Source organism: Phyllobates terribilis, unplaced genomic scaffold (assembly GCF_046119375.1).
Source record: "Phyllobates terribilis strain yellow unplaced genomic scaffold, ASM4611937v1 Scaffold_12__6_contigs__length_324123572, whole genome shotgun sequence".
NCBI classification, from domain to species: Eukaryota; Metazoa; Chordata; class Amphibia; order Anura; family Dendrobatidae; genus Phyllobates; species Phyllobates terribilis.
This window is the reverse complement of record NW_027362772.1, coordinates 155,449,022-155,463,249: the sequence shown is the minus strand read 5'-3', so window position 1 is coordinate 155,463,249 and position 14,228 is coordinate 155,449,022. Positions and strand designations below refer to the sequence as shown.

The window sequence follows — 14,228 nt, the reverse complement described above, 5'->3', positions numbered from 1 at the left end:
GAGCTCACTTTGAAGGGAAATTAGTGCAGGGAACCTGGTCAAGCAGTGAGCAACAGTTGTCATCAAATGTTAAGGAGCTTCTGGCGGTGCAGCATGCGTTCAACGAGTTCCTTATATATTTTCAGGACCAGCATGTCCGTGTACTCTCGGACAATCAAGTCACGGTAGCTTACATAAACCACCAAGGGGGAACCCGCTCAAGAAACTTGATGAGGGTAGCGAAGGCACTTCTGCTGAAAGCCGAAGATCACTGTCTCTCTCTTTCGGCTACTCATCTAAAAGGCAAGGAAAACATCACAGCGGATTTCCTCAGCCGTACTTCTGTAAAAGAGGGAGAGTGGTCCCTAAATACACAAATATTCTCCAGAATCGTAGAAATGTGGGGCCTTCCGACTGTGGACTTATTCGCAACAAGAGCCAATCGGAAAGTGGGAAATTTTTGTTCCTTAGACCCCAGAGAAGGACCCCTGGCAGTGGACGCCTTTATGGTTCCCTGGAGATTTCCTCTGGCATATGCCTTCCCTCCCATGATCCTGCTCCCAGCGGTGATGAGAAAGATCAGGGCAGACCAGGCCAGAGTGATACTCATAGGTCCCTTTTGGCCCAAAAGACCGTGGTTCCCTTGTCTCCGAAAGATGTCCATATCAGATCCCTGGGTTCTTCCGGAGATTCCGGACCTCCTCACTCAAGGGCCACTTTCCCATCCTCCAACCCCGAGTCTACATTTGACGGCGTGGAATTTGAGAGGGTGTTATTGACCAACAAAGGATTCCCCGCAAATGTAGTGAATACTCTCCTGGCTAGCAGAAAACCTGTTACCACCCGTATTTATGCCAGGACCTGGAGGAAGTTTCTGTCCTTTGCAGAAGTTAAGGTGGAGGAGGGGCACCCTATTGGGAAAATTCTGGAATTTCTGCAGCGGGGCTTAGAATTAGGTCTCACTACCAGTACCTTGAAAGTACAGGTGTCGGCGTTGGGAGCTTTATTTTCTTCCAATATTGCAGATAACTATTGGATAACCCGTTTTTTAAAAGCTTCCTTTAGGTGTAGACCCATTACCAAAGTAAAGATGTCTCCCTGGGATTTGAATTTTGTCTTAGATGCCTTGACCAGTCCTCCTTTTGAGCCACTAGATTTAGTCTCCCCCAAAATTATTTTCCTAAAGACGGTCCTGTTAGTAGCCCTAACTTCAGCCAGGAGAGTTAGTGACCTACAGGCCCTTTCAATATGCCCTCCTTTTACGCAAATTCTGGACGATGGGATTATATTAAAACCTGATCCAGCCTTTCTTCCTAAAGTGGCCACTCGATTCCATAGAACCCAGGAAATAGTTCTCCCAACTTTTTGCTTTCCGCCCAAAAATCAAAAAGAGAAGAGACTTCACACTTTAGACATTAGGAGGTGCGTACTAAGGTACTTAGAAGTATCACGTGGCTTTAGAAAGGATAAGTCCCTATTTATTTGCTATCAGGGGGCTAGGAAGGGTTGTAAGGCCTCAAAGGCTACAATCGCTAGATGGATCAAGGAGGCCATTTCCCTCGCATACTCCTCAGGGGATAAAGAGATACCGGAGGGATTGAGGGCGCATTCTACCAGAGCGGTATCAACCTCCTGGGCGGAGAAGACAGGGCTTTCCATTGAGGAAATTTGTAAGGCTGCCACTTGGTCTTCTCCCTCTACTTTCTATAGGCACTATAGATTGGACCTGGGTGGCTCTGCAGATCTCACTTTCGGGAGAAGGGTACTTCAAGCTGTGGTCCCTCCCTATATTCCTTCGTCTCTGTAATTCTCTCACGTGGTGCTGTCATGGGCGAACGAATAAAGCCTTAGTTACTTACCGGTAACGGGATTTTTCGGAGCCCATGACAGCACCTTTATATTCCCTCCCTTCACTGGTGTTGTGCACTCCCGTAGATTTGATTTCTTTTTGTGCACCCTTGCGGGAAATTGATGAAAAGTAATGTATTTAATGTGTTTGTTTTGTTATAACTAACCTTGGCGGTACTCTTATGCTCTGTTAACTAAACTGAGGCGAGAAGAGAGGGCCGCCCTTTTTAACCTGTATGTTTCCTGTCCTTGATGGGCGGATCCTCTCGCTCACGTGGTGCTGTCATGGGCTCCGAAAAATCCCGTTACCGGTAAGTAACTAAGGCTTTTTTCTGCCTACTCTTCCATAAAGGCCACCTCTATGGAGTGTACGGCTTATTGTGGTCGTATGGACAGATACTCCACTCTCTGCTTGGGAACTCTGCAGCTCCTTCAGGGTTACCTTTGGTCTCTGTGCTGCCTGTCTGATTAATGCCCTCCTTGCCTGGGTGCAGAGTTTTGGTGGGTGGCCCTCTCAGCAGGTTTGTTGTGGCATCATGTTCTTTCCATTTGAAGATAATGGATGTGATGGTGCTCCGGGGGATCATCAGAGATTGAGATTTTTTTTTTATAACCCAACCCTGACTTGTACTTCTCAAGAACTTTGTCCCTGACTTGTTTGGAGATCTCCTTGGAATCATGGTGGTGTTTGGAGATCTCCTTGGTCTTCATGGTGGTGTTTGGAGATCTCCTTGGAATCATGGTGGTGTTTGGAGATCTCCTTGGTCTTCATGGTGTTGTTTGGTTAGTGGTGCCTCTTGTTAATGGTGTTGCAGCCTCTGTGGCCTTTCAGAAAAGGTAAAGTGTATACACTGACAGACATGTGACACTTAAGACGTCCACCTGTGAGCAATGTGTCACTAAGCATGTGACTTATGAAGGGAATTGTTTGCACCAGAAATTATTAGGGTCTTTATAGCAAAAGGGGTGAATACATATGCACATACCAATTTTTAGTTATATGATCCCATAAATTTAATTTATCCCTATATTTTTCTCACTTCACCAACTTAGACTATTTAATGCTGATACATCACACACAAATCAGATTACAAAAATATTTACACACAGGTTGTAAATGTAACAAAATATGTAAAAACCCAAGGGGGTGAATATTTTTTGCAAGCTAATGTACATCTTCGTTTGCCTAAAAGACAGCGGATCCTGGAAGCTTTTTCAACCTCCTGCTTTATATGTAGTAAAAATGGGATCACTAATCTGAAATTTCCTTTTCTCTATATACACTAGTTTTTCTTTTACTGTTTCAGACACCTGGACTTCAATTTAGACAAGACGCTTTTTTTCTTCATCGCCGGTCGCTATGAATTCTCTAACAAAGGAGCGGACATTTTCCTGGAGGCCTTAGCCAGACTCAACTATCTTCTTAGGGTGAGAATAAAGCCGGGTTATCCTAGGCCTCTTGTGTAGCAATCAGTGGACATCGGTGACACCGCGGCTTCTTCTTCTTCCTCCAGATGAATCAGAGCGACATCACCATCGTGGCCTTCTTCATCATGCCGGCACGGACCAATAACTTTAATGTGGAAACATTAAAGGGTCAAGCGGTTCGGAAACAACTGTGGTAAGTGCTTAACGGCGCAACAAACCCAGAAACCAAGAATAAAAGTAGAAAAAAAAAGAAACACCCCCCCCCCCCCAATCAGCCAGTTTATGCCTCTTACCAAAAAGTGATCAAAAAGTCCTATAAACCCTATAAAAACGACCTCTTGTCCTGCAAAAAAAACCACCAAGTCCTTACATTACTGTTGTCGAAAACAAACAAAAAAGTTACAATTAAAAAGTGGATAAGTGGTTTGTCGTAAAGGCTGAAACTGTCTGACGCCAAGGGGTTAAACTGGTCATTTTATTTACAATGTCTTTCATTAACTCAGAAAATTGGGAACTTCATGAATTGAAGGTTTCCATTCTGACTTATTTTTTCTGTATTGTGTCTGCAGCGATACAGCGAATGCTGTGAAAGAGAAGTTCGGGAAGAAACTGTACGAGTCTTTATTAGTGTAAGTGATAACACAAGATTATATTATATTTTTGTTAATATATATTTTATACTAACAAATGTGGATATAATATACACACAGGTATATAGTATATTAATGATATATATTATTTTATTAGTATATAATATAATTTAAAAAAAAAAAAAAATATATATATATATATATATATATATATATATATATATATATATATATATATATATATAATATAATTTATTTTTTTTCACGTGAGCAGGGATTTATGAAAGAGGAAGGTAGACTGTTAATATAAAATGTTTTTATTGTAATATATAATATTTTATTTATATATTATATAAATGTAAGAGAGTGGGGAGGTAGATAGTTAATAAATGTAATTTGACTTTTTTTTTGCAGAGGGAATCTACCAGACATGAATAAGATGCTTGATAAAGAGGATTTTACAATGATGAAAAGGGCTATTTTTGCTACACAGGTACCACGATCCTGTTAAAGGTCCTTGTCTCGGATTAGTAAGGTTGAGTAGAATATTGCCGCTATGGTTCTTAGAAGGTTTAGGTACAAAGCTGTAGTAACACACAACCTGCAGATGGGGTGCTGTTTTTGAAAGAAGGCAGCTATATATTTATTTTCCTGACTTTTGGAATCCTTGAAAACCCCTTTTAGGGTAAAATAAAGATTTTGTAATGTGAGCAAGAAACCGGCTCCAAAAAGTGGTTCCTTTCTTTGGTCACGTAGACCACATGGGAGGTAGGTCACTCGGGACCCCTTTATTTAGCTATTTGTAGCCCGAGGAGCTAAGAAAAAGCCGTCATGTTTGATGGCGGACTCGGCCCCTCCGAATATTACACGGACAGCCATAATGTAATACTATATATCTCTTGTGCATCCGCCGCTGCTGGTGTAATGTATGGCAGAACTGCTTTTATGGCAGATTGCCATTCTTAAAAGGGAACCTGTCAAGTCTGATAAAGCTATTAACCAGCAGATGAACTTTATTCCTCCCGTGAACTGCCAGCTTTCAGTCATGCAGGCGAGTCCGGAGCAATTACATTCACCTCTCACAGCACTGAGAGCGACAGCTGTAAGCACGACCGGCACAGACTGACAGCCGCTCTGTAGTGCATCAGTACAGAGCTGGCTGTCAGTCAGTGCCGGGGCGCGATTAGTCGCCGCTTTCAGTGCTGTGAGTGGTGAATCTAATTGCTCTGGATTCGCCTGCATGACTGAAAGCCGGCGGCTCCCGGGAAGAATAAAGTGCATTTTCTCCATTTCTGGATTTCAGCCGGGCACCTTTTTAGAACTCTATTTACCAGCAGATTAACCCTATATCTGCTGTTTAATAGCTTTATCGGACATGGTGGGTTCCCTTTTTAAGATGGATTGCAGCAATCAGATGAGCTTTCCATAAAGATTTCGGATACACTTGATGTGAATCTGCCATGACTGACTTACATACTTTTTACATTTTTTCCCTACAGAGACAGTCGTTCCCTCCGATCTGCACCCATAACATGCTGGATGACTCCACGGACGCCATCCTAAATACCATCCGAAGGATCGGACTCTTCAACAGCAGTGCGGACCGGGTGAAGGTGAGGATGGCCCGGTGTCTCTGCCGCTTCCATCTTTTCCTATGATTCCCAGGCCGAATTACTTTTGAAATGAATCCAAGTTACTACTTTATATAAAGTATATGATATAACTGTATAGTAGATGCCAGGTCCACTTATGGGGGTGGTCATCAGTCTCAGTGTGCACCGCTGTCTGTGGGAAGATGGTCGGACTTTGTATGGAAATTCAGTATCTCTGTAGCTTTATTCTGCCGAATTCTTGTTTCTTTCCTTCTCTCGCAGGTCATTTTCCATCCAGAGTTCCTTTCCTCCACGAGTCCTCTTTTGCCGGTGGATTACGAGGAGTTTGTGCGTGGATGCCACTTGGGCGTCTTCCCTTCTTACTATGAGCCTTGGGGCTACACACCCGGTAAGCCGTGACATTCCATATCTTCACTGGGGTTAGTGGATTGTCTGTGAGCCCATCCCCCATCTCAGAGGAGGGCAGCACTCTGCTTTGTCTATTCATTTTTAGCTATTTATGGGGGTATCTGTACTCTAATTCTCACCATTCAAAAATTTAGAAAAATTCACGACTTGTTCAAAATTTTTTTTAGAAAAAAACAGTCTCCATAGAGGAAGAGGACTATAACTCTAGCGCCACCTATTGGAAGTAGGAATCCTAAGTCAATATCGACTCTCTAACGAGCCTTGTCACATGACTTGGGATAAAAGCCAAAGCAGAATCTCAATTTGCAGACACTGTACTGATGAGGGGAAACACCCCGAAACACAAAGTGGTATATCGCTCTCCACAAGGAGAATCATTACCCCTCGGATCCCAGTCTTAGCCTCTCAGCCAGCCAAACCAGATCTCATACTTTGCACCGATGAGGGGCAGTACCCCGAAACACTGTGTGCAAATTGAGATTCTGGTCATATTGCAAGGCTCGTTAAAGGGTCGATATTGACTTTTAGGATTGCTGCTTCCAATAGGTGGCGCTAGAGTTCTAGCCCTCTTCCTCTATGAAGAGACAATTTGCATATTTAATTTCCCAGAGGAGCAGTGCAAGGCTTAAGTATCCTCAGCTTGGCATGCCAGGCTTGAAAATGCATCACTTTTATAAAGTGGCTAAACTTTCTTCCTGTCTGGCTGAGGGCTGTTCAATCACTTTGCCCAATGATCACTGAAAAAAGGAAAAACAAAATAAAAGTGATTTTTTTTTTTTTTTTTTTAACAATTTCACCCCACTTAAGTTTTTTTTTTTTCAGCTTTTTTTTTCAGTATATTGTATGGTGGCTTTCAAAACTGCAACTGATCGCTCAAAAATAAAGTTTTGAAAGAATTGAAGGAAAAACAAAAGTGCTTAAACAAAAATTGTCCTTAGCTGGAAGGGTTTAAATGGGTTCAGCTGCAATACCAGATGGAGCTGAGATTTCTAGTGAATCTGTATCCTGTGGACATGCCACCTAGTGGCGCCATCTGCTGGATGTAGTGAGAGTTGCAGCTCTGTGATCATTATACTATGTGAGTACTTGTCACTCTTTCAGCTGAATGTACCGTCATGGGGATCCCCAGCATTTCCACCAACCTGTCAGGATTTGGATGCTTCATGGAGGAGCATATTGCCGACCCCACTGCCTACGGTAAGGAGCTGTACCTGATAATGTATCTTTCTACCCTTAAAGACTTTTTCTTTTTTTTTTTTTTTCACTTAAATGCATGGAGGCTAAAAATAATTTTTGCAATTGAGTTCCATTAAAAATGTGCCTCCTGTATTTGCCTCCAGAAAGAGTTAGCTAAGAATCTGTCAGTGAGCTCTTTCTGTTTTTTGTCTTTTTCTGAGCTCCTCTCAGCTAATTTATGACCACAGACCGCATCAAAGTTGAATTTGCAGGGAAGCAAAGATCAATAAGAGGCAAATTGTGCAAAATTTTCAATGACTCTCAAATGCAAAAAATGATTTAGTCCCATATAGAAAAAAAAAATTGTCCCCATTTTAATACCGTGTTCAGACACTGCATAATGAGGTCTCTTTGCTCCTGCAGGTATTTACATCTTAGACCGGCGCTTCCGCTCGGTGGATGACTCCTGCACTCAGCTCACGTCCTTCCTGTACAACTTCTGTCAGCAAACCCGGCGCCAGCGCATCATTCAGAGGAACCGCACGGAGCGCCTCTCCGACCTGCTGGACTGGAAATATCTGGGCAGGGTAAGGGGCAATATGGGCAGTACAAATTTGCGGGGTAATTCGTTTTTGTAATGTACAGTCTGAGAAAAATTAGAAAAATTACAAATTGTTTCCTTTTTATAGGGGTAGTGCTGCAATATAATTTAATGTATAAGTCATGAAAAATGAAGGTTAGTTGCTATTTATGTGCATAGTATGGCGCCACCTGGTGTTTAAAGTGTATAGCAATGTGCACGTCCAACCTAATGGGCTGAGTGCCGGTGGTCGCACATGCTCAGTCCAACTCCCCACAATCTGTATAGGGATCCTCTGTTCACTCTGCAGGGAAACCAATAGGAATGGCTTTCTATCCTGCTCATCAGGAAAGGATCTGGTTTGGGTTCAAAACTGGAAGCCGACCTTTAAATAAAAGTGATGAATGTCCTCTTTGTAAAGAATTGTGCAAAAAGCATGGGTTCATTTTAGTTCTTTATTTCTATTTATTTCTGAAAGCGTAAAACTGGACTCTGTAACGTTCTCATCTCCTCTCTCTATAATTTAAGTATACTGACTGACACTTTTTTTTGTTTTTTCTTTTGTCAGTATTACATGTACGCTCGGCACATGGCCCTGGCTAAGGCGTTCCCGGACAACTTTACATATGAGCCTCATGAGCCGACAGCAGTAAGTACAAAGTTTAGTGCGTCCTGAGATTTATATATATATATATATATATATCTCCTCTTTGGTGGCCAGACAGGTGACCAAGGAAGTCGCCTTGCTTTCCAGCCTATAGTAAAATTGACTACTACTAGTGGTGTGCTGACACCTAGTGGCTGTATGGGCTGCATTACATAATTCCAGTTCCAAACTTGGTTAAAGGAAATCTGTCAACAGATTTTTGCAACCTAATCTGAGCTCAGCATGATGTAGGGCAGAGACCCTGATTCTAGCGATCTGTCACTTACTGGGCTGCTTGCTGTAGTTTTGATAAAATCAGAGGTTTTTTTTTTCAGGAGGAGATTATCACTTGACTAGTAAACCTGCTGCTATCTAGTCCAACCACGCACTTACCACTGATTGGCTGCTTTCTGTGCATAGGTAAAGAGCTGCCAATCACTGGTGTGGGCGGGGATATACAGGGCTCAGCAGCATTCAGAGAACTGAGAGATTTACAGTGGAGAAAACAGGAATTTTATCAAAACTGCAGCAAGGAACACAATAAGTGATACATTGCTGGAATCAGGGTCTCTGGCCCTACATCATAAGGAGTAGTAGAAATCTGGTGAAAAATTTCCTTTTAAAGGGGTTGACCATATCTGCATTATGCTGTTCATTTTTTTTATTCTGCCATAGAAACTGAATTCAGACTGGGGATAAATCTGTCGCATGACATTCACCGGCAGCACTGGCCGGACCCTATTGACTATAATGATGTCCAGTGTTTGCATCCAGTGTTATTTTTTATTTTTGCCTTTTATGATGGAAGATCAGAACCTTGCCTTACCTACGCCATGGTATAGAGCAGGGACTTTTGATGCTCTAGATATTAACCTAGATCTTTTTGTTTTTAGGCCGCAGGCTTCCGCTACCCACGTCCCGCCTCCGTGCCTCCTTCTCCTTCCCTCTCCCGTCACTCCAGTCCACATCACAGCGAAACTGAAGACGACGAGAGATACGACGAAGAAGAAGAAGCCGAGAAGGATCGTCAGAACATCAAGCAGCCGACCATGTCGACTACGACGCAGGTTCCCGAGTGGCGCAAACGCTCCAAAAAGGGCTCGGTCGACGCTGGAAACTCCAGTAACGCCAGCAATGCCAGCACCCCCACCAACCCAAGTAGCCCGAGTGACCTAAGCAGCCCCACCAACTCGTTCATCGAGGAGAGGAACTAAGATTTTCCCTGGATGTCAGTTGAACATGAAGACTGAAGTTCTGGGTCGTTTTCCAAGATGAGAACAGAAGAGGAACATCAGCCCCTTTTTTTCCCAAGATCTGTAGACTTGTCTTAGCTCCACCATGTTGATCCAACTGCAGCGTTTCACAAGTCATAACTTTGAGGGATTTGTTAGGTTTTAGGCATCTGATTATTTCATTTTGTCTTGGGTTTCCTTGTTGAAGCAGTAGCCACCAAGAAGATACCTCGACCTCGCCTAAGTGATCGCCTTTATTTTTTTGCTCTGTTTTTTTGGCGCCACTTCCAAACCTATTGGGCAAGGGAACCCGCAGGCCCCAGATCTATTTTCCAAATATCTGTATACCCTAAAGTTACTGATAACATCCTTGTCCAACGTCTGGTTCCCAACATTGGGCAATGTAGTGTTATGTTCCCACAGGACGTCTTCCACCAACGTAAACCATAAAGCTGCTAGTGTTGGGTATGGTCTCAGGGTATCTGGTTGTCTCTCCAGTGGTAGAATGTAAGCGACTAGAATGTGAATTTATGGTATTGTGTAACCCGCGTTATAAATGATGGACCTAGCCGACGCGTTTCGCATAAGAAAATGAAGGCTAATCGGTTAGTGTAGGCCATAGCACATCTGGGCATGTTGCATTATATGATCGACTAATCCAGGTAACTCTATGCTGTTTGTAGTAGGTATTGTCATATCCAGATGCTGGGGGTCCTAATCCACAATATAGGACCCTCTATGGATCTCTCAGGTAGGCAGGAAGGTTATACTGACTCCTTCGCTGACCCATGTGCATTACTGCCCCGGTCGGGAGGAGGTAATCATGACCGCCGTCAGCAGACACTGGTTCCTCTTCCCACAATATGAATCCATGTGAATGTTTGACATTTAAAGGAGTTTTTTTTTTTTTTTTTTTTTTTTTTTTGGAGTTCCCGATTATTATTTTTTTTTTTTTTACACTCTGCTCCTCTCAGCCTTTTTTTTTTGTGATCATGACAGATAGTGCTCTGATTCGTCTTTTATATCTGTGACTGATCCTTGTGCGATGGGACTGCGGAGATCGAATTCTCTCATACAGATATGTAGTATTTAAAATTAAAATTTTAAATCTGATGAAACGTTGTTGTTTGGTGTCTTTTGTGTCACTTGTATCACACTTTATAGTCAGGATTATGGCATATAAAGGACGTCTGTCACTCCCCAAAAAAAAGTAAAAAACTGCTTAAACAGTTATATAGGGGATTCCGCCCCTATAAAAAAAAACAAAACCCAGCCATTACATTTTAATTTGTTTGCCGAGAAAACTACTTTGATTTTATTTGCAAACAAGTGAGATAGATATATATTATACACTGCGTTCCAGATTATTGTGCAAATTGGATTTCAGTGCCATGAAGATGCAATTTTTTTGTTTTTCAAAAATTCATGGTCAGTTTGTGTGTCGGGGTCTTTGGGTCATTGAATTCAATCTCAAACACCTGTGATAATTAAGTAGCCACCAGGTTTCAAGCAATATGGGAAAGAAAAAGGATCTCTCTGCTGCTGAAAAGGGTCAAGTAGTGCAATGCCTTGAACTAGGTATGAAACGTTTTCGCAAATATCTAATGTTGAAGCATTATCATCGTAGTGTGAAAAAATTTGTGGCTGTTAGAGCACAGACTGGTATGTGCAGATAAAGGCATAATGAGGAAGATTTCTCTGGCAAAGAAAAAGGATCTCTCTGTTGCAGAAAAGTGTCAAATAGCGCAATGTCTCAGACATTAGATATTTCATGAAAACTTAAGCATGATCATCGTACTGTGAAAAGTGACTGATACAAAGCACAGACTAGGTCATGCAGATAAAGGCGTAATGAGGAAGGTTTCTGCCAGACAAATTCATCGGATAAAGAGAGCAGCTGCTAAAATACCTCCAGAGGCTTGCAGGTGTGCATAATCCTACTATTCGGCCACCTCTAAACAGTGCTCACAAGAAGAAACGGTTGCTTTGACAAGTACCAGTATGTTGAGGAGGCCGCCGTAAGATTTGAAACCCTAAACGCTATTGTAGTGCACAATTTTTGAATTTAGAAGAGACCTGAACAGTATCTGCAATTCCCGTGATACCAAACCTGATCCATCAATCCATGAAGCCCAAAGCTTTTCAAGTAATTTTAGTAATGCTGTTTCTTTTTAAATGGCCTACAACATGGAAAGGTGTATTTATGTGCCCACGATGCAGAAATGCTCAGGATTTTTTCCTGAGAGTTTCTGTATCTCCCTGGCGGAAAAAACGCATGCGGATTGTACATGTGGATTGTACATGCGTTTTCCTGCCAGGGACATGCGGAAATGGAGCATTATCACTGACATTTCCGCATGCGGATTGACAAGAGCTTTCCAAGCGATTAGCATCACTTGGAAAGTGCTTGTGTGACAACTAGGTCACACTATATAAATCCATGCAAACTGCATGGATTTATATAGTGGAACCCGAGAGAGTGGTTAAAAATAAAAAAATAAATGTATACTTACCCTCCGATGGCCCCCGGTGTCCTGCTTTACACCGGGGGCCATCCCTTGCCGGCAGCGTTGGATTGAAAGACCTGCCGACGTCAGCGTCGCGTGACCCATCACATGACTCTGACGTCACCGCAGGTCCTTCAATCCACTGCAAAGTGCCGGGAAGCAAGCAAGAGCGCTGCGCGGGCCGACAGAAGGTAAGTATACATTTATTTTTTATTTTATTCTTTTTTTCACAGTTTTCTATGGTACCCGGGTCCGGAGGAGAGTCTCATCTTCTCCAAACCCGGGTACCATCCGTACATTAAAACTCTTGGATTACGCATCTACATGTATAGTGATGCGTAATCCATGATTCCAATGCAAGTCAATGGCGGCGAAAACGCAGCGCTTCCGCAAAATAATTGGTAGTGCTGCGTTTTTTTTCCGCAATGATAATCCGCAACGGAAATTTCCGCAGCATGTGCACAGCACATGCGGATTATCATTGGGGAACATGGCAGGCCTTCTACCATGCATTTTTTAAGCGTTTTTGCCGCTGTGGAAACGCTTAAAAAACGCATTGTGGGCATACAGCCTAATAACCAATTAATTTTATTTATGAACTCCGGAATTGTGGGGAACTTATCTTTCACCTTCCACCAACGCAGATGAATTAGTAGTACAGTTGGGAGTGTGACGGAAGGGATCTTTAAACTTATGTGCTTCTAGTGCAGGGGTCTCAAACTCTAAATATATGGGCCGCACATAGAAAAAATGTGAATTTGAAGATGATATGAAATTTTTAATGATACCATATGTTTTTTTTCTATTCACCTTTTGGGTCATTTTTTAAACTTTTTTGGATTTGTTATTTTATTCTTTTACACGCCATTCAATTTATGGGCTATGGTACAGTTTTATCGCTTTTACAGTTTTTATTTCCTTTTTGTGTCCCCTAGTTGGCAACATAGTGATTTTTTTTTTTTTTTTACAATTTGCACCATATAGTAATTCTGACCAACTTCTTATAGTAATGTCCCCATCTTGTAGTAGTTTCCCCAGTTTGTGGTAATGTCCCATACTTGTCCGCATCTTGTAGTAATGGGCCCATTCTGGTCCCCCCATCTTGTAGTAATGGGCCCATTCTGGTCCCCCCATCTTGTAGTAATGGGCCCATCCTGGTCCCCCCATCTTGTAGTAATGGCCCACACTGGTCCCCCCATCTTGTAGTAATGGGCCCACACTGGTCCCCCCATCTTGTAGTAATGGCCCACACTGGTCCCCCCATCTTGTAGTAATGGGCCCATCCTGGTCCCCCCATCTTGTAGCAATGGCCCACACTGGTCCCCCCATCTTGTAATAATGTGCCCCCATCTTGTAGTAATGTGCCCACCCTGGTTCTCCCATCTTGTAGTAATGGGCCCATCCCTGTCCCTAACTTGTAGAACATTCATTCAACTGAAAAGAATCACTGACTTTGGCGGCCCTCAGGACCAGGCCGCAATCATTATGGGGGCTCCGGTGCCTACGGGCCGCATTAAGCAGCCTCAGGGGCCACATGTGGCCCTTGGGCCGCATGTTTGAGGCCCCTGTTCTAGTGCATCATATAGCCTAGAAGACTTAAAGGGGTATTCCCAACTCCAAGATCCTATCCCAATATGTAGTAGGTGTAATATTAATATTAGAAAATATCTCCAATTAGAAATGTAGTATAGTTCTTCTGATTCGCTGTGTCTCTTATCCCATGTGTTGGGCATTGCAATAGCTTAGGAATCCATGGTTACAACCATGAACAGCTAACTGTCACTATGTGTGGTCGTAACCATGGCTACGTAAGCTACTGCAATGCTCTGCACAGGGGGTAAGCAACTTAGCTAATCAGAAGAACTATACTACATTTCTAATTGGAGATATTTTCTAATATTATTACTATATATTTGGATAGGATCTTGGAGATGAGAATACCCCTTTTAAAATAGTGTTGAAGTAAAAGTCTTGGTGCTCCCCCACCACCAGGATCATCCCAACCCTTGTATGTGCTGTAGTTGAGCCGCTATATAGTAGACCTATGGGTTTGGAAGTGCCAGACCCCCACCACTTTTACCTCTTTGCAATGTTCCCAATTTAATTCTTGGGATTTATTAATTCCTTGAACAATCAATTTAAAAAAAGTATCTCTTAGGTATCCAGATAGGGGAATTATGTAAAACGTATAGTAACCGAGGCATCCAAATCATTTTGATTT

At 42.6% G+C, this 14,228-nt stretch overlaps 1 protein-coding gene across 1 annotated transcript in view; it reads left to right on the top strand.

Moving 5' to 3' along the window:
- GYS1 (glycogen synthase 1) overlaps positions 1 to 10,618 on the top strand; it is a 40,715-nt gene extending 30,097 nt beyond the window's left edge. Inside the window, exons 7-16 of the mRNA XM_073656397.1 lie at positions 3,135 to 3,255; positions 3,342 to 3,448; positions 3,825 to 3,884; positions 4,260 to 4,338; positions 5,345 to 5,458; positions 5,720 to 5,846; positions 6,968 to 7,063; positions 7,466 to 7,629; positions 8,191 to 8,271; positions 9,162 to 10,618. Coding sequence (XP_073512498.1) covers positions 3,135 to 3,255; positions 3,342 to 3,448; positions 3,825 to 3,884; positions 4,260 to 4,338; positions 5,345 to 5,458; positions 5,720 to 5,846; positions 6,968 to 7,063; positions 7,466 to 7,629; positions 8,191 to 8,271; positions 9,162 to 9,482 — 1,270 coding nt within the window. The 3' untranslated portion in view covers positions 9,483 to 10,618. The remainder of the gene's footprint in view (positions 1 to 3,134; positions 3,256 to 3,341; positions 3,449 to 3,824; positions 3,885 to 4,259; positions 4,339 to 5,344; positions 5,459 to 5,719; positions 5,847 to 6,967; positions 7,064 to 7,465; positions 7,630 to 8,190; positions 8,272 to 9,161) is intronic.
- Positions 10,619 to 14,228: the final 3,610 nt, after the last annotated feature.